This window comes from Neopelma chrysocephalum, unplaced genomic scaffold (genome assembly GCF_003984885.1).
Source record: "Neopelma chrysocephalum unplaced genomic scaffold, ASM398488v2 Primary Assembly neopelma1_96684, whole genome shotgun sequence".
Taxonomy (NCBI): Eukaryota; Metazoa; Chordata; class Aves; order Passeriformes; family Pipridae; genus Neopelma; species Neopelma chrysocephalum.
In genome coordinates, this window is record NW_020925329.1 from 486781 (window position 1) to 513702 (window position 26922).

Sequence of the window (26922 nt, forward strand, 5' to 3'; positions counted from 1 at the left end):
TCAAAGTTTCCAGGGCTACAGAGCAGCTGTGCTTGCCTTGAGTTCAGTACAACTATGTTTTTGAAATAATGTTATTCTTATGTTTAATATATTTTTGGTCCTATAAAACATTTTGGTTTTAAAGCTCTAGGGAAATTAATAGATTTTATGGACATGCTTCAGTGTTTTGCTGAATTACAGTTCCAATCTTCAAGCAAATGTAGAAACAAAAAAATTATTTTCTACAAAACTGAGTTCTTAGATTTACTTATGTTGAGGTTTACTGAAGGAAGGCATTCCAGTAAATGGTGATGGTATTAGTGCTTTGAAAACATTTTCTGGGTCAAAGAGGCTTTTCATTTCTGCTTTTTACCCTTTTGGAAGCTATTTGTAGAGTTTACTTAAGTTGATTTCTTGAATAATGTCTGTGGGTTTTTTTCCTAGTAACAGTGCAAAATTATTTTTCGAACTCATTTCATTTCAATCTGCCTTATACATTGGCAGACTTATATATTTTCAATGTCTCACTTGGTAGGTTTTCAGAGATGTGAAGGATAACATTTGTTGCTAATTTAGAAACTAAGATGACCTTCAAGCCATTAAAAAAAAAAAGGTGGGGGGGAAGGCTAATTTATCGTTCTACAAGGAGATCTATGCAATATCAGGATCATGGGCAGGACATGAAACAAGCGGTTTCTTAAAATTTTGTAACTTTTCCTATAGAGGTGATTATTTCTAACAGGTTTTATCTCAGTAACATCATAAAATGAACACCAACAGCTACCTGTGTGTGTTTTTCTTATCAATTATCCATCCTTGTATTCTGATGTGCAAAGCACTTTAAAGAGCCTTGTGAAATTTATGGCATGTGAAAGGCATACATTCAAGTCTTTCATAGGATCTGAAAAACACATTTTCATTGTTCTTCCACTTCACGGATCAAGAGGTTTTTATAAAGTAAAAAAGAAAAAAACTAAATTAAATTTAAGCTTAGCATTTTGAATAAAAATCCTTTTTTATACACAAAACAAAAAAATAACAATGAAAAATATGCCACAGGGTTAAAGGTCTACAGTATAACAAATGCAATCAGACAGAAACAAAAGATAAAAAGAAAATACAGATTTAATATAAAGGGCATTCATTCTGAAAAAAAAAAATCCACTCTTTTTTGTACCTGGCATATAGGTAAAGTAGGTCTTTTACTAAAAGGCATTGATACTTTATAATTATTATGAATGATTCTCTAAGGGAAAAATATTCCTTTTTTTATGTGCACATGCATAAATTTTCATAACATTCTGAGATGACTAGAACAGATCAAAATAAAAGAAATATATAAAGAGAATAATCTCAAGGTTTTCTGAAGGATGTTTTTATTCTAGTTTTCAGAGTAGCTGACTTAGTTTTATCGCTTTTTTGACTCATCCCTGAAATTTCTATTTGTCATGTTCCATGTTTACTGTCTTGCTGTCCAGGCTGACATACAGGCTGATGTCACCAGGGGCGTAATGCATCTTATCAAATTTTATCCACTTTATAAATACTTGAGTATTTATAGCTTTCAAAATTAGTAGGAATTTACTTTTATTTGGTTTAAATTCCAGTTGGGAGATTATTATCTGTTTCCTATCCTGCAGGAATATCCTAAGGGAAACAAATGCCATCAGTTTAGATCTGCAGCTATTCAAATGGAAATAGCAGAGAGTAGTTTCAGGAATACTCTCTGAACTTTCCAGTATGGTTGGTGTGGATTTAGATTAGTGAAAACATCCATATTTTTGTCATGGTTTTTGCTCAGTGAATCAATGAATTTCCCTTCTGTTGACTCTTGGAAGTCATGCCTTAAAGCATTTCCAGAGATTAGCACTCTTGTTCATAATAACAAGACTGTCAGTGGGATGCGCCTTTGGATAAATGAAAGTTTTCTCAATATTGGCCTATTTTGCTTACACTGGTTATTTTTGGCTATTCATGGTGATTATTCCCTTTTTAATGCAAATCACTTATGGCCCATTCTAGAAGTGTTACTCTAAGTTTGTACTTCGCGATATTGTGTTCCAAGTGAGGGAACATTTGCTCTTCTTCTGCGGTCGGGAATTTTGTTTTCAGTTGTTTTAAAAGACCATAAAAACACATAAGTCTAATGCTGCAGTAAGAATCTCTTCTATTTTGTGACAGTAGTAAATATTTCCAGAAACACACAGCAGTGTGCCTTGAAGAAAGATGTGTGAGACAGAATAAAATCTCATTTAGTTGTCTTGGTGTTACATAAAACACAGTTACAAAAAAAATGATAGCAAGAAAAGTAAATCTTAGTTCTTCACTTCTATGTCCACATTAGTGAAAAAGAGAGACACAAAAGGAAAAGAAAGATCTTTACAAAAAAAGTATTGCAATAGACATTGTCTGGCTGGAATATCATGTTATAAAGGAAATTGTGGCATAGTTAAAAAATAGTTGCAAGTTGGAGTTTCTAAGGAGCTTTTTCTTCTGAAATGTTCTTTGACTTGATTTGATAGCCTTATTTGCTTCTCATTATGGGCCGTTCTTTAGAAAAGTGCAGAATTTTAGGTGATCAAAGTGGGTTTGTCAGGAGTAAACTCAGACTCATTTGCACTTTTCTTTTTGTTGCCTTTTAAGGAAATCAACATTAAAAAAAGCAGAAAAACCTTTATAACTATTTAGTTAAAAGTATTTTTGTTTATAAGAAGCAATAAAGTAGCTGCCAAATTCTTTACAAGTGCTTCAGATTATTATTGAAATTATACCTTGTGTTATAAAATGTCAGAGCTCCCACCATCCCAGTTTGCAAATCACCAGCTGCTCACAGAAAGCACTTGCATAAACCCATATCTAGCCCACTTTAGATCTTCAAAGATGCTACAAAAGGCCCCAAACTGATAGCAGTTTGCAGCACTGATTTCAATTTCTTCTTGAAGGTGATTTTTTTTCACCACTTTCTCAGGTCATTTTGCACTCAGTGTCAACAAGCGTTTTTATCATGATAGACCTGTATAATCTTAGAAATTCTTACCATAGTGCAGCCTTCTGAGAGAAAAGTTACCTTTCCCGTATCTGTGGCATTGTGTGATGTGCACAGCTCTTACTGTGGTGACAGAAAAGTTATTCCCAGATCAATGTATAAAAGGAAAAATGATTAATACCATGGTGTTTGTTAAAAGTTTATGTGTATTTTTTTTCCCAGTACAGCATAAGGTGAAGGTAGAAAGGACCCTGGGAATCTACTGCAAAAGCTGACAGGGACCCTAAACCAGTTCTTCGGTTTAAAATGTAAAAACCTGAGGGTGAATATAACATGTGAAGATAGGAAGGTGAAGAACTTTTTTAAGGAAGGTGTTCTGCATGTAACAGAACAACATTAGGCCAGTTCTGTATGATTAACACAAAATTAATCCTGATTTACTGGTTGGGTTTTGATTTCTGTGTGATTTTTCAGCAGTCATTGGGGCTGGGGCACACCATCCTTGTGCTGAAGCCATTCTGAACATGGGGCTCTTACCTCTGTACTTTATTTCCCTGTCACGTATGCCCTGTTCTGAGAGAGATGATTTACAGCTCCGGCTCTGTTCAGAAGTCAGTAGCTGAGGCTTTGGCGTGTGTCTGCATGTAGTGTGTGACCTACACGTGTGCCTGTGACCTTGGTGCAGTCAGCAGAGCTATTCTGATTGAGCTGCAGCTGACAATCTGTAAACTGACCATAGTCATTAGCTTAAAGACTATCCCATTCCGCTAGATTAGCAGATGTGTGACTTCCAGACCAGCTTTCTCAGTGTTTTTCTGCTAGGAAGCAGCAGAAATAGTCTGATGTAATTGTTGGTAAAGTTAGCCTCCAAAACCCAAACTTGCCACAGGAAACATTTCTACCCTTTACCCTCTTCTTTTTTAATAGAAAACTAAGCATCAGTTTCTGACAAATCACTTTGATTTCCTGTGAAGAAAATTATTGAATATCAGTCAAGGGACATAGAGGTAAAACGTGATTTATCCATCTTAGTCAGTATTATTATTTATTCCCCTTAATCCAGCACATTTCTCCACATTTCTGCCCACAACTCACAGACAGATGCGAGGCTGGTGACAGACCTTGTGTAAAGGACTATTGTGAAATTGTGTTATGGCTGGGCACCACTGTCCTTGTGGAATGCTTTACCATGGGGCTGTAATCAATGTTGCATAGCCGGTATTTGCTATTCACCTGGTCATTGCCAGGAGAATGGTCCTGAGGCTTGGAATCCTTTAGCAGTCATATGATGGGTGTTGGTTTTTTTTCATATTAATGATTTCCTGCAAAAACAATGAGAAGATCATGCCAGGAAACTAATAAATTGTTAAGCACTGCATGGTACATGTGTTTTCTAGCAAGGCAGTTGTGCTGCCTGGGTGCTGGGTTCAGTGGCAGTAGATGTTTCTGGTCTGTGTGGCCCTGAGACTCTTTGCATTGGGTCTTCAGGCAGCTCCATGAATGTTGTTGCACTGCACCTTCATCCTTGACTGAGCCCTGCACCGGAACAGTTTTGGTCTGGCAATCCGTGTGAATTCTCCTGTTTATCAGACATGTCTGGATGGGGGTAGGGGGAGTATTTTTCCCTCTTTTCTTTTTTTAATTATTTTAATTTTTAATTATTCCATGAGAAATGGCACTAATTGAACTTTTGTCTGGAAGAACAAAGACTTTTATCTGAATCCAGACTAATGTGTTAAGCAAAATAAAAAAAGTACCAATGAATTAGGGGTTTCTACTCAGTCATGACAGAACATGCAGCTGTCTCAGGCCTCTAGCCACCCATACACATATTTTTATATATCCCAAAATAGCTGGTTTCCTGACAACAATTTCAGGACTGGTTAAGTATGAGGATTACACATTCTATTCTATGCAGTCATGTTCAAAATAAACCTGTATCAGTTCTGAATGAATGTGAGTTATCATGGCAACGGGCAATTCTGTGCTGTAGACAGCAGTGTGCTACAGAACTCTATATAATGTAAACAACCTCTTGTTTGTCCACCACAAACCCCACGCATCTTTAAAGAGAGAGGCCAGTAATAAGACAGTTGTTCTAACAATCCAACAGTACTGATGAGTATTTATAATACATACACTGCTTTCTGTTGCTCTCTATTTTATTGTGTGTGAGTGCTCACAATTTCCCCATTTTGGATGCATGTTCTAGTGACCTGTCTTGGAAAAAAAAAATCTTAAAGAGTAGATTCTTGAAAATACCCTAATTCTTTTTTTTTTGTGTAGCCTGAGTGAACAGCTCTTACAGCTGAATAATTCGTAGCCTGAGGAGCATTCTTGAATTACTTTGCATTAGTCTAGGAAAGTGTGCCTGTTCTTTGCCTGGGTTTTTTGCCCCAGGAGAAGACTGGGAGAACAAAGGTTGTCAGTCTCCAAAAGAAGAGATTGGGCTTATGGTCACTGCAATTGAGGCTTTGCCATTGTACTGCTGTTATCAACACAGCATAAAAATAAAATCAGATCATTTGACCATATGATTAGTACGTTCCTGTTGAACTCCAGGTGACCTTAATCTTCAGGGTCTTTACAGAACTCCTGCATTTCTTAAGATGAAATGCCTTCCTTAACATTAAGTGTTTCTTTGGATGCTGAAATGATGTCTGAGTGGCTTACTTATAGGGCTTTAATGGGATGCATTGGGGCAGACAAGAAAAGATAGGTTTGAATGTTTGTGAAGACACATTGGATAACCAAATTTGTAACATCCATATGAAGTTTAACCATATAATTGTTAATTTTTATATCTTGGTGAAACACTTGCATTTTCTTTTGCCCTTTCAGTGTATTGCAGGGTTGAAAAGGGAATATTTACAATTATGCAAGTAAGTAGGGATTTCTGGATTAGTCAAAAATCATAAGTTTACACCGAGCAAGCTTTGCAACTTACTTGTGGAATTCAGCCAGTTGTTTATGGATTTAGACTACATTTTTTTAAGTTAGCAAGACTTCTCCCTGTAAATGGAAGCTAACTGCAACTGTAACTGGTTTTTGATGGTACAGAGTCACAATGAAAAGTTTTGACAGTTAAGAGACTAGAACTTCCATTTACTTCTTAGCCTCACATTATAAAATGTTTGCTTTTCCATGTAAGAATCGGTGTGCACAAACAAAGTCCAGTCTGCCTGCTGAGATCCTTGAGGACCAACTGAGGAACAACTATTTCCATTTTACAACTTCTTTTTGTTGTTTGTATTAGAGCTGACTCTGAGCATCTTCGTAACATTCTTCCTTTCTTGCCCATTTAGCATGTGACAGTAACCACTGGGGACCCCACTGCAGCAGCCGCTGCCAGTGCAAGAACGGAGCGCTGTGCAACCCCATCACGGGTGCCTGTCACTGCGCCTCAGGGTTCAAGGGTTGGCGCTGCGAGGAGCGTTGCGACCCCGGGACCTATGGCAACGACTGCCACCAGAAATGCCAGTGCCAGAATGGAGCCACCTGCAACCACGTCACCGGGGAATGCAGGTGTCCACCAGGATACACCGGAGCCTTGTAAGCAGCAGGTGTATTGTTTTGAGGTGCAAGTTTTAAAAGAGTGCTGGCGAATGAAATTCAGTTTAGAAGTTTAGATTAACTTTTGTGCAGGGAAGCAGGTTTAAGCAAACCACATTACAGAGCACAACTGTATGTGCAACCAAGAAAAATCCCCTTGACTTGGTCTGCTCCCCTTCTCCCCTGCTTGGAGCTTCTTCATGACCATTGTGAAAACCGTTTGGCTGCAAGTTTGGAAAATCACATTACAGAATCACAGAATCAACTAGGTTGGAAAAGATCTCTGAGATCATCAAGTCCAACCTTTGACCTAACACCACTTTTCCTACTAGACCATGGCACCGAGTGCCACATCCAGTCTTTTCTTAAACACCTTCATGGATGGTGACTCCACCACCTCCCTGGGCAGCCCATTCCAATGCCCAATCACTCCCTCTGTAAAGAACTTCTTCCTAATGTCCAAAAGGCCTCCCCTGGCACAGCTTAAAACTGTGCTGTCTTGTCCTACTGCTGGTTACCTGAGAGAAGAGACGGATACCTACCTGGCTACAACCTCCTTTCAGGTAGTTGTAGAGAGTTATATTGAAACCTGGAGTTATTTGGTTTTGTCATTCCAGAACAGATCTTAAACTTCTGTCAGTAACGATGAATAAGCGCCAAACTGTGTATAAAGAAGTAGTTTAAAAAGAAACAATTCCTAGATTGCTCCTTAGATTTGTTGCATGGGTGCTGTGCAGTATTCAGCGTGTGTATTTTGGTGTTGCGCTGCTTTCTGCTTCACACTTTCTGCTGGGAAATTTAATGATAAGGTTAAAAATAAAGACAAACTGGAGCGTGTGCTGAAGTAATGGTTGTCTCTGTTGTCCACCACCCCCTCCAAACTCTCCCATCACTCCAAACTCTCTGCAGCTGTGAGGATCTCTGTCCCCCTGGGAAGCATGGCCCACAATGTGAGGAGAGGTGCCCGTGCCAGAACGGAGGCGTCTGTCACCACGTCACTGGGGAGTGCTCCTGCCCGCCAGGATGGATGGTAAAAACACTTCTGAAACCCGCACAACCCCCTACAACTTCCATACTTGTAGACTTCAGGCGGCATCAGAAGAGGCTAGGAAATGAGGATAGCAAATGCAGTCTGCTTGTAGCCAGGCGTAATGAGAAACACATTTTAGCATAAGGGACTGAAATAAAATACTTACAAAACCATCTGTTACTGAAAGTTCTCCAGTTCTGCACTGCCTCTTTAACTAAATCAGATTCTGGGAAGCAAAAGACATGACTTGTGCTGTGACAAGGCAATATCCACTGGATCTTGCCTGGAAGTCATTACTTCCTAGATGTAATTTTATCTTATAGTGAGGTGACACTATTTGTACATATTAACAGTGGGATTTTTGCTTGTTTTCATATGTACAGTATGCGTGGCAAAACCTCAAACCCTTGAGATATTGTGCTAAATGCTGGAGAGGAAATGAGACATCAGAACTTTGACATTATCTTTAGACTTTCTACTCTTTTAGCAGAGGGTAGGGAAAGAAGACCTGACCTCAGACCTGCAAGTAGCTTTCCCCACTGTCAGGCTGCCAACTCTGAGTTGGCAAATAATGGATTTGGAAGGTAATCAAAGCACAAATAAATTCTTTAAATACATTTGCTGATAGTATTGATCATGACTATTTGTTAATAATATTTTCTGTTTAAATGTTCATTTTGTGTGAAAATTCACATGTAGTGATCTTTTAATTACCTTGTGATAATTGAGATATTATACTGAGATAACCTGTTTTTGACCAACTAGAGAGCACAGCTATAAAATAGGATCTCTGATTGTGAGTTTGAGTAGCACTACTCACCTGAATACCTAGCCTGGATTATTGCCATTTTTACTTTTTATTCCATTTTGTGTTAGAAGAACGAAATTATTGGTCGTAGAATACAGATGTTTGCATAAATTCTTGAATCCCTTTATCTGCCTAAACACAGCTACTGAAAAATGAGATAGAACATGAAGCACTGAGGGAAATTTTATACTAGTGTGTGTCTTAACTAATAAATTACTGTTCAGCCCTTTGACTAATTTTCCATTCCAAGTAATTATTTAAGAATAATTTATAATTTTAGAATTTTCAGTTCTGTGAAACACAATTGTGTCACTATAACTTTTTTTGCTTTTCCTGTAAGGGAGGTTTCAAGTAGCCAGGTACAAATTCTGCAGTATTTTATGTTAGATGAGATAACTGCATGCCTTTTGTCTGATGAAATACCTGTAAATACATTTGAAACAGCTTCTTAAAAGTCTTAAGATTTGAGGTTCACCTCCCTACCCAGGTGTAATTAATTCCAACAATTTAAAAAACAGTGCAAGAATTCAAACCCCATTGAAGGGAGCAGTCGTCCTACCTAAACTTTTAGGATATGCTGCTTTAAATGAATACAAACAGCTTTTCTTTTCCTTTCATCAGAAAAAAAACCCAACTTATCATCAAGTAGTATAATTGGGGCATTACAGCAATTACTGATTCCTACACCATTACTCACTGGAGGGCATTCCAGGTATCTTGATATATACTGCTCCTGGTAAATAAACTGGGAAGAGCTTAACATCAATTAGTCTTAAATCTGTAAGTGTTTTCACAGTTGCTTAGAGAGTGTGTTTTTCATGAGCTTTTACTTCCAAAATGGAAATCCTAGAAGATTATTCCTCCAGTGCTGGAACATAGCCCATGTTTAAAGCTGGAGAGGACTCTGGCATTTCCAAGATCAGCACTGGACAAGTAACACAAGATCTTCTGGATCTTCCTTCATGACAATCCTTTCTTCTTTGCCTGTTCAAGCTGCAATCCCAAATCTAACCCTAAGATTTCTTTTCCGCACACACAGGGCATGGTCTGTGGTCAGCCTTGTCCTGAGGGTCGTTATGGGAAGAACTGTTCCCAGGAGTGCCAATGCCACAACGGAGGGACCTGTGACTCAGCCACAGGCCAGTGCCACTGCGGCCCTGGTTACACAGGGGAAAGGTAAGGAAAACTCATTTTTTGCCAGGCTGCTGAACTTGAAAGAGGCTCTGCTACAACAGGAAGAGTTAAGAACATTGTAGAAAGAAGAGTGAAAGTATCTGTGATGGGATTAAAAGAGTTGATTTTAGTTATGAAATGTTTGCCATGTCACTCAGCTGATGCTGGGTTGCAAGTTGAACGTTTCTATGTGAAAGAGCCCTTCTGTGAAGAACTGCTTGTTTTCAGTATTTTCCTGCTGTGGCCTGTGCTCTGGCAGTTCCTGTGGGTCTGCACTGGAGTGGGTTGCCGAATGGTACAGTTTGGGCTGTGGTGAAGGGGTGAGGAGGGAATCTCGTGGTTTTGTGCAGATGTCTGGCAGTCGTAGCAACAAGGGAGGCTCATTCAATTCCTCTGCAAAATGAGCAAGTTGGAGAGTTGTCTCCTGAAATATTTAAATCAAATGAAATGAAACATTTATTTTCTGATTATTAAAAATCAGCTTTGGTAGATGGGAAAGATAATATATTGAGACATCATTTTCGAAGGCAGTGGAAAGGGATGAAAGAACTGCTTTCTTGCATGTGTTTGAAACAGCACACAACTCAATTTTCTGAAGTCAGCAGCAGCTTGATCACTGGGGTTAGTCCAGGGGATCTATGCCAACAATTGTGGGTATTATAACCATATGCACTTCCCACAGAAGTGTTCACAGGTCATGGCTAGTGCTGTGCTAGACATAAGGGGAAAAAAAAACCCACCTCATGAAGAAGAGAAACAATTAGTCCAGAATCATTTGCATGCCAAAATAATATTTGTGTGTGTGAAAATACAGTGCAGAAGGTGGTAGATGCATTTAAACACAGACAAGGCTGCAGGGCAATCAAAGGAATATCCATATGAGTTTCTATCCACTGCACTACCCTGGAGTTTCTAAAAGTAATACATTTTTACTATTATAATTGTAATCTGAATATCATCTGAAATGCCTTACTGGCTGCAGCATTTTGATCACTTTTGCAAATCTGAACTCCCTCTTTTTCTGCCAAACAGGCTGTATTTGCAATTCTTTTGTTTTCCAAGATACTCCAAGGGCAGGAATGGGTCAATAGCAAGGCTGTAGACCAGGTTCTTATTTCATGTCAGTGAACTGGCAAGGGAGGGAACTGTTACAAGAAATGTGCGAGCAATGGCTGAGGTAGCACATACATACCAGCAGTGAGAATATGGTTTTTTAAAGTGCTAAGCTATTCTCCACTTCTGTTTGTGACTCCAGCAGTGTTTGTCTGAGATTTTGGTGTGGTGACTCCTGGAAGTTGGTCATATATCAAGAAAAAGAGGACTTATAAAGCACGTTACAGTTTCTATGTGATCCGACTTAAGACAAAGGAATCTAGGTTAAACTACCTTTATAAATCTTCTGCCTAAGACTTTTTGATTGATACTTGTCCTTACCACAAAATGGAAAAGGGTCTTTCAGAAGCTGATGAAGATGTGGTTAAATAAAAAAAAAATATATTGCAAGGTTAAATTTAGTCTAATTTGGCTGGGATTCCTGATTGTCATTTGAAAAAAATTCTTTCACAGCTTTATTTGTTGAACTTCATTAGGAAATACTGAAACAGGGTTATTAGCTCTATTATTGCACTATACCTGAGAAGAAAAAGAGATTTTATTCCTGACTTCAGCCAGGACAGAGTTATGAATGCCATGAAAATTCTGGCTATCAGTATCAGATTGAGACAAATACTGCAGAAGCATGAAATAAACATGTATGCCCCATTTACCTCAGTCAGAGGGCTCTGCTAAGTTCTGTTACATTTTACAGTGCCTTGTATCATGGTCTTTGAAAATTCTCATGTAATAAACCACTGATCATATGAAAAACTAAACCAAAAAAAAAAAGCCAAGTTTATAAGAAAAATAGAAAAAGAACACCAAGGAAATTCTTTTACGAGACTGGGGAAATGAGCAAGTTATAACCTGATAAAACCATTAATAATGTGCTGTATTATCAAGTAATATTTTTGTACAGCCTGTAACTTGACAAAACTTAAAGGTACATAAATTGCAGAAGATGATACCACCTCTTGAGTTCACGGCACATCTAAGGACTTTAATGTCGGCATGTTCTGGCCCTAAAGCTTTGGGATTTAGTTGTTTTGTCTTTTTGTTTGTGTCAGCATAATTCAGACTATAGGGTGCTTATGTTGAAAAATGTGGGCATTTTCCTTGACACATAAGCTATGGAGTGTTGTCATCCTTGGCTCTGAGGCATGAACCTGTTGAGTGAGAGGTCTGCTCTCACAAATACAGTGAAATATTTTAAATGCACTGAGTGCTGGAGCCTTTAGTAATGCTGTAGTAGTACTGGCATTTACAGCAATTCAGCTGTAAAATACAGAGAAGATAAACGTGAAAACATCAAAATCATAAGACATCTCTGAATGAAATTGCTATCCAGAAACTCATTACTTAATGAGTTGCAAATTTCAGAAGCAGGGTACTGAACATTTTCTTGTAGTAAGCACTACAAGGCTGGACAGCTAAAGATAAGACTGATCTTTATGTTAAATAATGTCTTTCATATGAAAGACATGAAAGAATTAAGTTTGTTAACTAAATTGTCTATCTTCTTAAAGCTCTATGAATGAAAAAGTTCCTTCATACTTCAGGTCTGACTTAAGAGGGTTTGGTTTTGTTCTGGTTCGTGAATGTGGAGTGCAGTGATCTGCGTATGAATGTTGTGTCCTGTGTTGCAGAGAAGGGAGGCCTTTTCCAAAGGAATTTGCAGAGCCAATGTTTTTGAGCCTGTCTAGCTGAGCACCAAAGGAAACCAGGGATGGGCCCTTTTAAATATGAAGTTATGTAAAGTATTTGACCCATATAAGAGATTCCTTATAAACCATATTTCCCTTAAATCTCCAAAAGCTGTAGTTCATGGGAAACAAAACAAATTTTTGTTGTTTTTTTCCCCCCCAACAGATGCCAAGATGAGTGTCCAGTGGGGACTTACGGAGTGCATTGTGCAGAGACCTGCAAGTGTGTGAATGGTGGGAACTGTTACCATATTAATGGTGCCTGCCTCTGTGAACAAGGATACACTGGAGAGCACTGTGAAACAAGGTTTTGCCCTGAGGGAATTTATGGTCTCAAGTGTGATAAAAAGTGTCCTTGCCACATGCCCAATACCTGGAGGTAGGCTTTACACCCTTTATCCTGCTGTCTTTTTCTACATAGAACATAGAAATCCTAATATAATCTGAAAATTAAAATTTTCTGATTTTTCTAGTACTTTCATGCAAACTGAGGACTAAGTTAAAGACTTGTAATAGTATTTGGTACTCTCTCCCCATCAAAAAAAGAAAATATCAACCCAGAAGAGCTTCTGAATTTTAGTCTTTGCATGTATATTTGATAATAATATTCATGGCATTATTTGGTCTCTGAGCCATAAAACAAACGTTAAGACAAAGTGTGACCTTTATCTATATTTACCACCTCCATGAATGTATAGTGTTCTGAGTTGGGCTTGAGAAGCCTGAGCGTTTCTCTCTCTCTCTCCCTCTCTCTCTCTCTCTCTCTCTGTATAAGAATTGCTGTAGGTGACTACTTTAATACAAAGTTTCAGAGCCTTACCAGTTGTAAATCTGCATTTCAAAATACATTTATTGTCATTTCAGCGATTTTTTTACTAAGCAGGTAAAATCTGTCCTTGGAAATCGAATGAAAATAGTTTTCCAATTAGCTTACCTTTTGCTATTTCTCCTTATTCAGGCAGTAATTAGTCCCATTTTTTTGTGTTTCTTGTGTCTTTATGGATTTCGCAGTGTTTGATCATAGTGTTATGAAAATGTAAAAAGTGATTATTTGGAGACAAAGTTTCAGCTGTGAGGGAGGAATGTCAGACGTCAGTTGAGGGACCCAACATATTTATAGAACAATTCTGGACAGCTTTCTCTTGTTACAAAACAGTACTTCTGGTTAAATAATATGGTCATTGTGCATTTGCTTACACTTCATTGCATTACTATTAACAGTACCTTAGAGAAGATTTGTGAGCATAATCTAAATTTTTGCTGTTGAAAGTAGCTGTGAAAGGAATTTACATAAACTATTGAGTGTCACATAGAATGTTGCTGTGCATTGATATAAGATGCACTTTTCCTCATAGATAAAATAAAAACCTTTAGTCAGAAGTTAGCAATGATGTTAAATCACTCAGGCACATACATGGAAACAGCTACTCAGGCCTCTGTGAAAAATTACTTTGTGGATTGTCAGAGTTGATCAACACACCTTTTGTTGACAAACTATGTGGCAACAAACTGAATTCCTTTCCCTTTCCACTCATATGCTTTTACAGTTGTGTACTTGTGCTCTGTTTATCCCATTTAGCTGAAATATCTTAAAAAAAACCACAGAGCTGTTTTGATGTAAAATCAAGCAATAATTATTTGGGCAACATGTTCAAGAATAAATAGCCCCCTAATGCTGACCTATCTAGCTTTCAAATTATGCCAGTAGACCAAACATTACTGTATTATGAGTTATGGTTAGGCTGTTTTCCTGAAAATTTGTCTGCAGACTGTTGTGGCAGCCTTGTTTGACAGGAATGCATTGCACTGTATAGCATTTCTAGTATTACAAGGATTACTTCTGATTCATGTTCAACACAGTTGTTCATTCATTTATACCACTGGAAGGCAGTTTGTGGTCAAATCAGATCACAAATATTCACAAGTAAACAGCAGTATATGTCTGGTCATTTTTTGAAATTTTTCCCCCCTGTGTGGCAAATCCAAAGCCACTTAACAGCCCTGAAGGTGCACAAGAGCATAATGATGTCTGAGAAAAACAAATATTTTCATTACTTCACAAGTGTATTTTACATATGTAAGTTCCTTCCCCTGGGTCAGGAGGTGACTAAAACCATCAAATAATAGGAAGAAAAGGGCATCTGGGTAATGGTATAAAGCCAAAGCTCCCTGGGGACACTTGAGGCTTTTCAGATTCTTTTTAGAAGCCAGTTGTTTCTGGTTGTCTTCATCTCTCAGTCAGGCAGGACACAACTCTTTAATCACATCAGGGAATATCCTCATCCCTTTCTTGCCTACCACAAGTACTACTTGGTCTGGCTGCAGCCAAAGGATCTTCATAGCACTAATCCATTTAGCAGCAATGTAGTAACCAGTAATCCCAGAGCACAAAAAAGGGATAGAATTCCTCCTGAAAATACCCTTTGTGTGTCTGTAGGTCTACCATTCTGTTCTAAGGGCCTTGAATAAAGGTTTTTTTCATCTGGGTCTGATCACTAGTTTAGATATCCTCAAAGAGGAGCTATTAGTAGTCTTAGAGCTGTTATTAATATTCATAGATATGGAAATTAATTAAGGATTAATTAAAAAAATATGCTTAACTCTAAAAAATATTGCTCTAAAATATGTGGACATAAGTTCCAGCATGTATGTGTCTAGCCATCTTTTTCACATGCTTCTTCATGTACAGATACAAAAACATTATAGTACAGCATAGTTCAAAAACATATACATTTTTATTACTGTTTTATGACTGAAAAAAATTGCATCAAAGCAGCTTTGCCAATAATTCATAATTTGCATTTTGGTTTGCCTAAGCTTGTAGGGATTTTGCTGTTGCAACTGGTTGGTGGCAGCTCCTGGGTATGGAAGACAAACCCATCCTTCCTCTTAGTTATATCATGAGTCTTCATTAAACACTTTGCAAAGCATTAAAAATAGCTATACTTGAGAGATTTTAATTTGTTTGAGGGGCCCAGAGGACAGAAACAGATGACCCTCTTGTGCAAGGAGATTTTTTCACAAATACTCTTCAGTATTACATGTTTTGAAAGGACTGGAGCCTGTCTGTATGTCAGCATTTTCACTTTGTTTTGTACAGGAATGCTCTTCTAGCATAAACCACTTTTAGGCTGGGTTTTCTCATGCCTTCACTCAAGCAACACCTAAGGATCATTCAGGAAGTGCAAAAAAGGCAGAGTGTAGCAGTATATTTGTCTAGAATGTTTACAAAGGATGTTGGTTACATCTGTGATACAGCATTTGCCCTGGTTTTAAATTGATCTCCAAGTAAATTTGAGATATCCTTGTTTTTTTTTGTTTTGTGTTTTTTTCTTGTAAGCTCTTCCTGGTAATCTCCCACCACTGCTTCACATCTGCAGAGTGGGGTCATTCTGTATCACCAGCTAAACAGGTACAGTTTAGTCTGTAATTAGGATTTATTCATGACATGAGCACTAATGGGGTTTATTGGTCTCATGCTTTTTCTGACATACATATGTAGAATTGATTGCATTTTTATAGTGTGATACATGCTTAGTTCATGTAGTTTGGTTGTGTTCTTAAAGTAAAGATTAGGGCATTTTAATTTTGCATTTTTCCAATGGACTTGTATTTATAGGTACAAGAGCTTTTCATGGAAATTTTATATTGCATAAGGTACTGAAGAATTTGGTGGATATTGTAATAGTGAAACACCTATATAAATGATGTGAAAATCACTAAGTTCATTTGAGTCCTTCAAATATATAATATCAACTACCCACAAGTATTTTTCTTGTCTCTGTACAGAGTAGGGTTGCATTTCCAGAAGGTGTGAACAAAAGACCAGGTATAAAAGTGGATATACCGGCAACATCTCTTTATTTCCCTATCTTAATATTTAAATCTTATTGCAAATTAAGCTAACTGCACAAGAACCCATCAAAAAGGTTCAGAAGTGGTTCAGTTTCCTACATCTAATTACAAATTACGGAGTACTAATTTTGGTGTCAATCAATACATGTGCAAGTAGGCCTTGGTAACACTCACTAGGGGGCTCAGAATATCAACACCTCTGCTTCATACTCAGTGCTTCCACATGTGTGTGGTCTCTCCATCCCCTGAGAGGAAAATAACCCAACAACAAACACCACTTCCATATCAGAATATTATATGATTCTGTGAACACTGGGCTTTATGTCTTAAAATGACAGTCATCATCATGGCTAGGCTTCGCGAATGAAGATTTGGAAAGGGCTCTACCCACGTTTCTTGCAAGCGCGTTGGTGGCTAAAAAGGCCAATATGAGAAAGGCATGTCCGGTTGCAAAAGGCACAACAGAAAGACTCCTTAGATGGTATATTCTGCAAGGCACGATTCTTTCTGCGTTCTCTTTTCTCCTCAAGGGTGATCCTGCCTGCTTTCTCAAAAGCATCAGCAGCGTTATAGATGGTGTGTCTCCAGGCCTCCCGATTGCAGGCCAGAGTAGGCCAGTTCTGTTGATCAATATGCCCGAGGCTGAGATGTTGTTTCAGGGAGTCCTTGTATCTTTTCTTCGGGGCTCCTCTCTTGCAGCAGCTGGTGGCAAGTTCACCATAAAGCAGGATCTTAGGGAGGCGGTGGTCCTTCATCCTGGAGACGTGCCCTGCCCAGCGCAGCTGTGTTCTCAGTAGCATGGCCTCAATACGTGTGACTGCTGCTTGTTCCATAACTGATGTATTGGTCACATAATCTGACCAGTGGATGTTTAGGATTGTATGGAGGCAGCGTTGATGGAAGTGTTCTAGGAGACACAGGTGCTGGCGGTAGATGACCCATGATTCGGATCTGTATAAGAGAGTAGACAGCACAATGGCTCTGTAAACACTGATCTTTGTACTTTTCTTCAGGTGTTTATTTCGCCATACTCTCTTATGAAGCTTTCCGAAAGCTCTATATGCCTTTGCTAACCTGTTGTCTATCTCTCTGTCAATCTTACCATCCGAGGAGATGAGGCTGCCTAGGTAATTAAACTGCTGGACTGATTTGAGCTCTGATTTGCCAATGGTGATATGGGGATGATGGAAGACTTCCTGAGGTGCAGGTTGATGGAGAACTTCTGTCTTCTTTAAGCTGACTTCTAGCCCAAAGAGCTCAGCAGCATCTGCAAAGCAGGATGTTAAACGTTGCAGGGCTGCTTCTGTGTGGGCAACAAGGGCGGCGTCATCAGTGTAAAGCAGCTCCCGGACAAGATGGTTTAGGGTCTTAGTGTGGGCCTTCAGTCACCGTAGGTTGAATAGGCTTCCATCAGTACGATATAGAATGTAGATACCATCCTGCTCACCGAGGTCTGCCGTGGCCCTTTGGAGCATCATGCTGAAAAAGACTGTGAATAGGGTAGGAGCGAGAACGCAGCCTTTTTCACACCACTGATTATTAGAAAGGGGTCAGAAAGTGTGTTGCCGTATCTGACTTGGCCGTGCTGATCCTCATGAAGTGAGATGATCATTTTAAGGAACTTGGGGGGACAACCTAAACGTTCCAAAATCTGCCAGAGACCTTTTCTGCTCACAATATTGAAAGCCTTGGTGAGGTCAACAAAGGTTACATAGAGACCTTTGTTCTGTTCCCTACACTTCTCTTGCAGTTGTCTGAGAACAAATATCATGTCTGTGGTGCTCCTATTGGCTCTGAAACCACACTGACTTTCAGGTAGAATTCCTTCTGCTATAGCGGGTATTAGTCTGTTCAAGAGTATTCTTGCCAGGATTTTGCCAGCAATGGAGAGCAGAGTAATACCATGGTAATTTGAACAGTCTGACTTAATTCCTTTCTTCTTATACAAGGTGATGATGACTGCATCACGAAGGTCTGAAGGTAGTTCGCCTAGTTCCCAACAGCGCACCACAAGCTCATGAAATTTAGCATGGAGTGCAAGGCCCCCATATTTCCAGACTTCGGGTGGAATTCCATCAACCCCAGCTGCCTTGCCAATTTTCACCTGCTGTATGGCCTTGAGGGTTTCTCCTAAAGTGGGGGCAGTATCCAATTCGTATTTCACCGGTTGTTGTGTGATGGACTGAATTGCTGAGTCTTGGACTACACAGTTGGTACTGAAAAGAATCTGAAAATGTTCAGACCATCTATTCAGAATGGAGGTTTTATCTGTCAGAAGCGTTTGACCATCGGCACTGAGTAGTGGGCTTTGTACCTGGTATGTAGGCCCATATGCTGTTTTCAGGGCCTCATAGAATCCTTTGTGATTCCCTTGTATCTGCACATAGTTGAGTTTTTGCAGCTAGATTGGTCCACCACTTGTTCTGGATGTCACGGAGTTTCTGTTGGAGCTTGCTGCATGCAAGATGAAAGGCTATTTTTCTTGCGTGACAGGATGGCAGTGCAAGGTGTGCTTGGTGGGCAGTTCTCTTCTTCCTCAACAATTCCTGGATCTCTTGATTGTTTTCCTCAAACCAGTCCTTGTTCTTCTTGAGGGAGAACCCTAAGGATTCTTCAGAGGATTGCAGGATGCTGCTTTTAATATGATGCCAAATTGTTTCAGGGGAGGAATCTGCAGAATCTGTGGAATGGTTTTCGAGCCTAGTTTGAAGGTTTGCCTGGAATCTTTCTCTGGCTGATTGGAGATCGTTAACTTGGAGTCTTCTCCTTGGGATACTGCCCCTTTTGGGTTTGAATTTGAGATTGAAGTCGAGTTTACAGCGCACAAGCCGATGGTCTGTTTGGCATTCTGCGCTGGGCATCACGTGGGTGTGGTGGACATCACGAACGTCTCTCTGTCGCACCAAGACATAATCAATGAGGTGCCAACGCTTAGACCTGGGGTGCATCCAGGTTGTCTTCAGACTGTTTTTCTGCTGAAAGATAGTATTAGTGATGGTAAACTGTTGCTCTGCACAGCATTCTAGCAGAAGTCGACCATTATCGTTGCAGTTTCCAACACCATGCTTGCCTAATATTCCTTTCCATGCTTCAAAATTCTTACCTACTCTGGCATTGAAATCACCAAGGATAATGATCTTATTATCTGTGGGCACCTTTTGGGTAAGGCAGCGCAGGTAAAATGACAGTAATGGTAAATTAATGGTATAAATACGGTCTAATTCATATCCCGGTGACTATTCAGTTGTGGATTGAAAATTTTTTTCATTTTCCCTGCTCTATATTCTTCCACTGATAAGAGACATGGAAATTGGGGGCCCACAGAAAGTTAGGAAAAGGAGATGTCAGATTATCTTGCTACATCTTCTGTGTCTTCAACAGTTCTGCATGTATTTTATGTACGAATAGTTCCATTTCAACTTACTTCATGGTAGGTGTGCTTATAACTCAACATGACTGTTGAGTATGAACAGCATGAGTTTTGAGTCATTTCTTCATTTGTCATTTATCTGAAAGGACCTTTCCTCTCAATTTACTGTAAAGCAGCTTAATACTGTTAAAGGTATTTTAATATCTCCAGGACCTCCAAGTTTTTATGGTGTCATAGACTATGCAGTAACATATAGAAAACAGAATGCATGATGACATTCCAACCTTAATAATTCATGCTTTCCTTGGTTAGCAATGTGTTGTCAGCTGGTTGTTTTCAGCAATATTAAACTCTTATTTTTACAAGAGCAATCCTCAAACCCAAGAGCAATTGCAGCTGATATTGTTATTCTGCAACTTTTTCAAAGAATGTTCTCGTTATGTTATAGCACTTAAAAGTGCAGTAGGTATGTCTTCAAACTTGCAAATGGTCAGAAAAATACTCAGTTTCAAATGCACCCCCCCACACAAGGAGTCAGCAAGTCTTGCAAAATCAGGCTCTTGTCATGGATCATTTAATTTGTCTGGAGGAAGGCACTTCTTTTTTTTTTTTCCAGCATACTTAAAGAAACTTCAATCAGTAGCAGACAAATATCTTTAAACAGTCTTCCCATTGTAAATATAATGGATTTGAATGTTAAGGCATTTCCTTTGGTGAGAGTTAAGCAAATGCTTTGTCTGCCAGAGCGCTACAGAGCACCCCATTGTGCCCACTGTTCCAGCATATATATCTTTGCACAGCTGATGATGTCCATTTGTTATGAGGCAACAGCTGCCTGACTGGTCCTTCAATGAAACTGCTGTTCCAGGTAGAGACAGCTGGTCTGCCACCAGGTATGGCCAAGAGAGGGGAGACACTCTCCAAAAGGTCATTGCTCTGATAGTATAGCTGACTTCTGCCCAGTTGTCCTCTTCCAACCTACAGTTTAAAGAAAAGAGCATTCTTGCTGCTCATGGGGTGCTGAGTTACTATTTTGTGTTGGATGTGCTGTTTTTCCGAGTGTCATATTTCTCAGACAATACACTGCTGAGTTTGTGCAGTGTTATGAAAATGATCTTGATGGTGTGGAAACCTAATAAATTGTTTGGAATTTAATGGTTTCATCACCTTAATATTCATAACTGTGGATATTTGTTTTATGGTAAAAACTGTGTTCCGGAGAGGTTTCTTTTCAAATGGATGTAGAAAAAAGACATGTCTTACTTTCTTCCCATGTCTGTATGTTCCTTTCCATGTCTATATTTTGTATGATATTTCTTAATTGTCATGCATTTATATATAAATACACAGAACCCTTCACTTGTGGTTTGTGAGGTAAACCTCTGTGCAAAGCATGGCAAGATCCTTTATGCAACCTATCTATAACAGCATTTTGTCCTCTGGAAAGAAAACAATATTTATGTCACAGTTAGTCCCAAACTATTTAACCTCTCATCTCGCCCTGGCAGCTGTCACCCCATGTCTGGGGAATGCTCCTGCAAGCCTGGCTGGTCTGGGCTCTACTGCAATGAGACATGTTCCCCAGGATTCTACGGCGAGTCGTGTCAGCAGATCTGCAGCTGCCAAAATGGTGCTGACTGCGACAGTGTGACTGGGAAATGCACCTGTGCCCCTGGATTTAAGGTAAATGTCTCACTTTCACTCCCCATTTTCAACTCCACTGCCTTTGGTTAAGCGACAAATTCTTCAAGAGGCCAGTGCGTCCTTTCTCCACCACAGTAAAAGAGAGGTAAGGATATTTAGGTACTATTGTATGTGTTGTAAGACCCTGAAAAGGCAAAATTTCTGATTGATTTTGAGTACTGAAATGAAGCCATTTTTAGAAAGTGATGTTATTTGTTTTATAGGATATTGATAAGAGGGTGTAGTATTGAGGTGTAAATAAGGAGAGGAATGATAGTTTCAATCATTATTTTGTAGCTCCAATTCCTCATACTCCATCCACAGAAACTCCGGACAAAAACATTTGTTTTTATAGTTCAGGACAGATTATCCTTCAGCTTTTATGCACATTTGCTGTTACCTGTGCCTTGGATGATATTCTAACATAGAAAACATTTTACAGTAATAACTGAAAAATTCAGCCAAATTAGTTCTTAAAAACTAATTATTTTCCATTAAACTGCTATCTTACTGTGTTTTGGTTTCATAAAGGGCTTCTTTATCACTGTCCATTGATCTAACCAAGTAATGCTACCTATGGGACTGAGCTCTCACAATAAATCATAGAAAAATAATGCTTACTTAAAAAGGCTTGAAAAGTATGAAGGGCTCCCTGTCCCTTAAATTCAGGATAACTTGGTGACAGCCTCGGACATGCTTGGGCTGTGCGTTTTCTGGCTTTTGTAGCACTTTTGTCAGTCTAGATCCTTTATTAGTTTTATGGTCTGAACCTCCTCAAATAGTTTTTAGACTCTTATTTTTTTATAATTCAGGGTGCTTCTTGTGGTACTCCTTGTCTTCCGGGAACATATGGAGTAAACTGTTCGTCCATGTGCAACTGCAAAAATGAAGCCATCTGCTCACCAGTAGATGGTTCTTGTGCCTGCAAAGCAGGTAAGTGTCTCCTCAGATTAATCTTACTTTTCTATAATCATAACATTAAATTGAATTTTTGAAGTAGAGAAGAGGAAACTTGATAAAAAGCAGACCACCCTAAAGGCCTAAGCACTAGATACTTTATGCTTCTGCTGCTCTGGGAGGGAAAACCAAGGACAACATCTTCTGAGAGAAGCACTGTGGTCTGCTAGAAGGGCTATTGAGTGGGCCATTTATCTGATGTCAGCCTTCCTAACCAAAGTCATATGGAATCATAGAATCATAGAATGGCTTGGGTTGGAAGGGACCTGAAAGAGTACATCTCTCACTCACTTCTGCTGTGAGGAAGAATTTAAAGTCCAGTGTCCCTCAGCTGTGACGTTGGATTGCTGAGAAGAGAGGGCAGGCTGTTGAATGCACCGAAGCAAATCCCATGCCCAGTAAATGTTTTAGACCCCTCCTGTCTAAAAATGTTTTTCTAAAAACAGATGAAGTTTGAGAGTGGAGAAGTGTGAGAGTTACCTAGACTAATAGCCACTAAATTTTTCAGGGACTAACACTATTAAATCTATCATGCAGCAAATGTAGAGCATCTACTCTTGCCACAGACAGTGAAGCTAATTTAACCTAATTTAATTTAAAGCAGCTACTGCAAAACAGCCAGGTCATGAGGAGAAAAACTACTCCTTTAGAGATGTAATCCCGTCTTCTTGTGCATCGTGCAGTTTTAGTCACAGTATGGTGAAAAAGGACAGCAAAAGTGAAATTAAACTAAACCTTGATACTTGTCATGTAAGCAAAAGAAATTTATAAATCTTGGAAAGATGTTTGAGAGAAAGTGTCTCAGTTTTCTAGCTGGTATAGTGTAATGTTTTTTCCTGAAGTGACCCCTAAATTAGAAGTTATCAATGAAGCACAAGGCAGCCTGTTTTCAGTGCATGTGTTTTGCACAGCCTATTGATTAGGGTCAGTGCAGAATAATTTTTCCCTTCACTTACTGTAAACAATACAAAACTAGAAACTTGGCCTGTGTCACTGTAGCTGATAACATATGACTGCCTCACACTGTTTCTCTTGTATCCAATGGATGATCACATTTTAAAAAATCTATTCACATTTCAGTCTAGTGTGCAGTCTGTGAATTGTTGCTATCAGGCATAATCAGTGGTAATTCCTGCATTTTAGACCCTTTTTTCATCACAAATTTTTCATATTTCGAGAAAAGTACAGAAATCATCTAAAAGGACTTCTATGTATCTTGGAGAAATCCAATGTATGCAGTTCTTTTATGGTTTGTCTTTATTTAAGATTTCTGTTAAAACCACGTCGCAGAACTCTCTGTATTGAACGCTTGTGGAACAATTATGAAAGCAGCAGCTTAAGTCTGGGGAAAATATTCCTAATTATGTTCAGGCTACTCTCAGTGTAGTTTAGTGTTTCTCAGTGAAATTTCAAGAAATTTCAAGAAATTTCTTTATCTCTATTGCAGTTCTTCCATCAATTGCTTTTGTATGTTGGCACCCATCTACAAACATATGCTGTGCACAGATGTTACAAGATGCCCTTGAACACCTTTGTCCAAACCTGGACAAGTCCTGAGCCGAAACTGCTGATACCACCTTGTAGTGAATGTTATCACAGTACTGCCCATCTCAGAGAGATGCCCCATGGCAGGCAGAGGGAAATATTCGGAGAGAAAAGGGGAAAAACCTGAATAATTTGTGACTATAATTCTTTTTTTTGGCAGGTTGGCATGGTGTAGATTGCTCAGTAAACTGTCCCAGTGGTACGTGGGGACTTGGCTGTAACTTAACCTGCCAGTGTCTTAATGGAGGGGCTTGCAATGCTCTGGATGGAACTTGTACCTGTGCCCCGGGCTGGAGAGGAGAAAAATGTGAACTCCCTTGCCAGGTAGTTAAATAATATCACTGAATTTTGCCCTGTAGGATAACTCTGGGTAGGATAGGCCTTCTATCATTCTTTGGGGGTATGTCCCTAGGGAGCACATATGACTGCGTGTGGGATCAGGGACATGCACCAACAATTCGTCTGGAAGAGCCGTGCTGCACAATACACCAAAGAACACAAAAAAATGGCCACACAAAATGAAGTTGCATTGATGAACACCTTTTCTGCTTTCAACAGTTTATTTCTAATTACATTTTCTTATGTCTGTGTTACAATATGAATAAAGAACTTTGATTGCCTCTCAGTCAGACATGAGACTCTACTTTTACTACCCAGTTCCATGACGGGTGCCTTTCTACTGGGGCTCTGATTTCTACTCTCTCCCAGACTCTGAGATATTAGAAATATCTGCAATATTAGAAATCATTGTGAGGACAAACGCAAACTCCTTATCACTTCTGTTCCACTTCGTAGTTTGGGGAAGCCATGAAAACGTAAAATTTCAAAAAAATTTAAATAATAAAAATCAAAACACATTGGTTTTACTGTATAACTGTTTGGTTTCAATTACATTTCATGCACCCAAAAAAAAAATTATGAAAAATGGGGTTTTCCTGAGTCCATTGTTTTTAATGATGGACTTCAGTTTTCCAGGAAATTTTTAACAAAATTAATTTTTAAAATAAACTTCTCTCTGCTGTCCTTTTCCCCTCCCCGTCATTTGCTCACTTTTGCAATACTATCTGCACAGCAGGTTGTTGGTTTAGTACAATTGTAAAGAAGCCACATGAACTGAGCACACACCTTGTTAATTCCCTCCCATATCATATTGAAGCTTCTTTCAGTTTGGATGAGCTCTGCTGAGCAATAACGTGATGGGAATAGCTGAAATAGAGTGTAAGATGGAAACCACACCTCTCTCTCAAATGAAAATTTGTGCCCTCAGAATCCTCAGAAGAGATTTTTGTGGCTTTGCTTTTGATTTTAAGATGAAGCATAGCACACACTGATGTAGTGAGTAAAGTGGAAAACAAAATTGAATATATTCTGGAAAGCTGATTGGAGTACAACCTGTGCACATTCACGCAGTGTTTCCAACAATGCATCTCCATCAAAAGACTTAATTTTTCTCTTTTCTAAAACAGCTTTGTTTATCACTTCGTGTCTGATTCTGAAGGATGATGACATCTCCCAAGCTCCATCAGCTCTTCTAAAACTGACATTTAAAAAAGACACATATTGTTTCATAGCAGTTGCATTACTATAACTATTTGACTATGTTAGTCAAATAATGCTTAAAAGCATTTCTATATCAGATAATTTAGCATACCCCTCTCTCTGTGTCAAACGATGTCCATAAGCATTTACACATTTCAAGTGCATATTCTGCTTCAAAATTCCAGAGCAGGAGAATAAAGAGAAAACTAATTCAAATACATCCAGTGTTGTCTGAAATGTTTTTGTTGTCAGAGCAGAGACATTATTTACATCAATGAATTTAAATTTGTTTAAATAACTTCAGAAAATTAATTTTACTCCCCCAGATAGTTACTCAAGATATCACTGAACTTTGGACTTCAGTCCAAGTACATAGCAGGATAAAAATACTGCTTTTCAACAACATATTTGAGGATTTCCTTTCATTCCAAATCTGATTATATGCAAAGGAAATGTGTAATCTTCTCTTTTTCTGTATATAAAAATGTACTGTTGAGATGAGCAAAAGGCTCCTTATGCTGAAGTAACATAAGATTTTGTTTGACTTTAGACTTGAAAGACTGGGAATTGAATAGCTGAATCCTGTGGCGCTTAGTTGAAATGTATGCAGGAACATCAAAGAACAGCAGAGGAATTTTGTTATAGATTTTATTCAGATTTTAATGTGGCTGAGACCAATTTTTAGCCTTGAATTTAAATGATTGATTTTTAAACATGACATGTTTCTTTTCCTTTTTTGCCTTTGCTGTGGGTAACCTCAAACCATTACCATAAATTATACTGGCTTTTTCCCATGTTTTTTTAATTTGATTTTGACACTTTTTCTTCAAGATCAATTTACTGTTGTACTTTAACTTTGTTTTGAGAATGCAGTATTAAAGATTCTGCTCCTTTCAGTTTCTCAGATTGATTTTGTATTAAATTACCCACAAATGTATGTGCCAGCTTCTACAAAAGCAGCAGAAAAGGCAAATTCAAATGTTTAGATGTAGTCCCTTGAAAATCAGCTGTGCTTTTGACACAGCAGAATGTACCAAAAGGGGTGTTCAGCTTGTAACTTTAATCTCTTTTATTGGTTCAAAAAATGCCCCATAACCAGAGTATCTCTTTTTAGTGTAGTATATCTTGTAGTGGAGAAAGATTTTTAATCAAAAGAAAGTGATACAGTTTGCATTATTTATGCAATGAACTTCACACTAAATATATATTGTAATCTAAGGTTTTACTACTCTTTTTAAAAATAATTGTGCCTTTATGTGGTATCCTTTTTGACCAATAGGTAGAGAGCTCAGGGTCTGAGGCAGAAAGGAGACTGAATTGCTTTAGTTTGGGATTTTTCGAGAGTATCATTCATTCTTTATCTTCCACTCTCAAATGAAAGAACAAAAATGTAGGATGCTAAAATGTTCCAAAAAAACAGAAACATTTTATATTAAGAACAGATTACGGATTCAGGAGAGATCTGTCTTTGCTTTTTGAGGCAGGACTGACCAGAAATTTCTGGGTTGTTCTTTTTCTGTTGTCACAGGATGGCACATATGGCATAGATTGTGCTGAGCGCTGCGACTGCAGCCACGCAGATGGGTGTCACCCCACCACCGGGTACTGTCGCTGCCTCCCGGGATGGTCAGGTACAAAACACACCCC

At 38.7% G+C, this 26922-nt stretch overlaps 1 protein-coding gene across 1 annotated transcript in view; it reads left to right on the forward strand.

Moving 5' to 3' along the window:
• MEGF10 (multiple EGF like domains 10) overlaps nucleotides 1-26922 on the forward strand; it is an 88237-nt gene that overhangs the window by 31785 nt on the left and 29530 nt on the right. Inside the window, exons 6-13 of the mRNA XM_027709041.1 lie at nucleotides 6271-6517; nucleotides 7427-7547; nucleotides 9395-9531; nucleotides 12493-12705; nucleotides 21060-21234; nucleotides 22047-22167; nucleotides 23897-24060; nucleotides 26804-26906. Of these exons, the coding sequence (XP_027564842.1) occupies nucleotides 6271-6517; nucleotides 7427-7547; nucleotides 9395-9531; nucleotides 12493-12705; nucleotides 21060-21234; nucleotides 22047-22167; nucleotides 23897-24060; nucleotides 26804-26906 (1281 nt within the window). The remainder of the gene's footprint in view (nucleotides 1-6270; nucleotides 6518-7426; nucleotides 7548-9394; nucleotides 9532-12492; nucleotides 12706-21059; nucleotides 21235-22046; nucleotides 22168-23896; nucleotides 24061-26803; nucleotides 26907-26922) is intronic.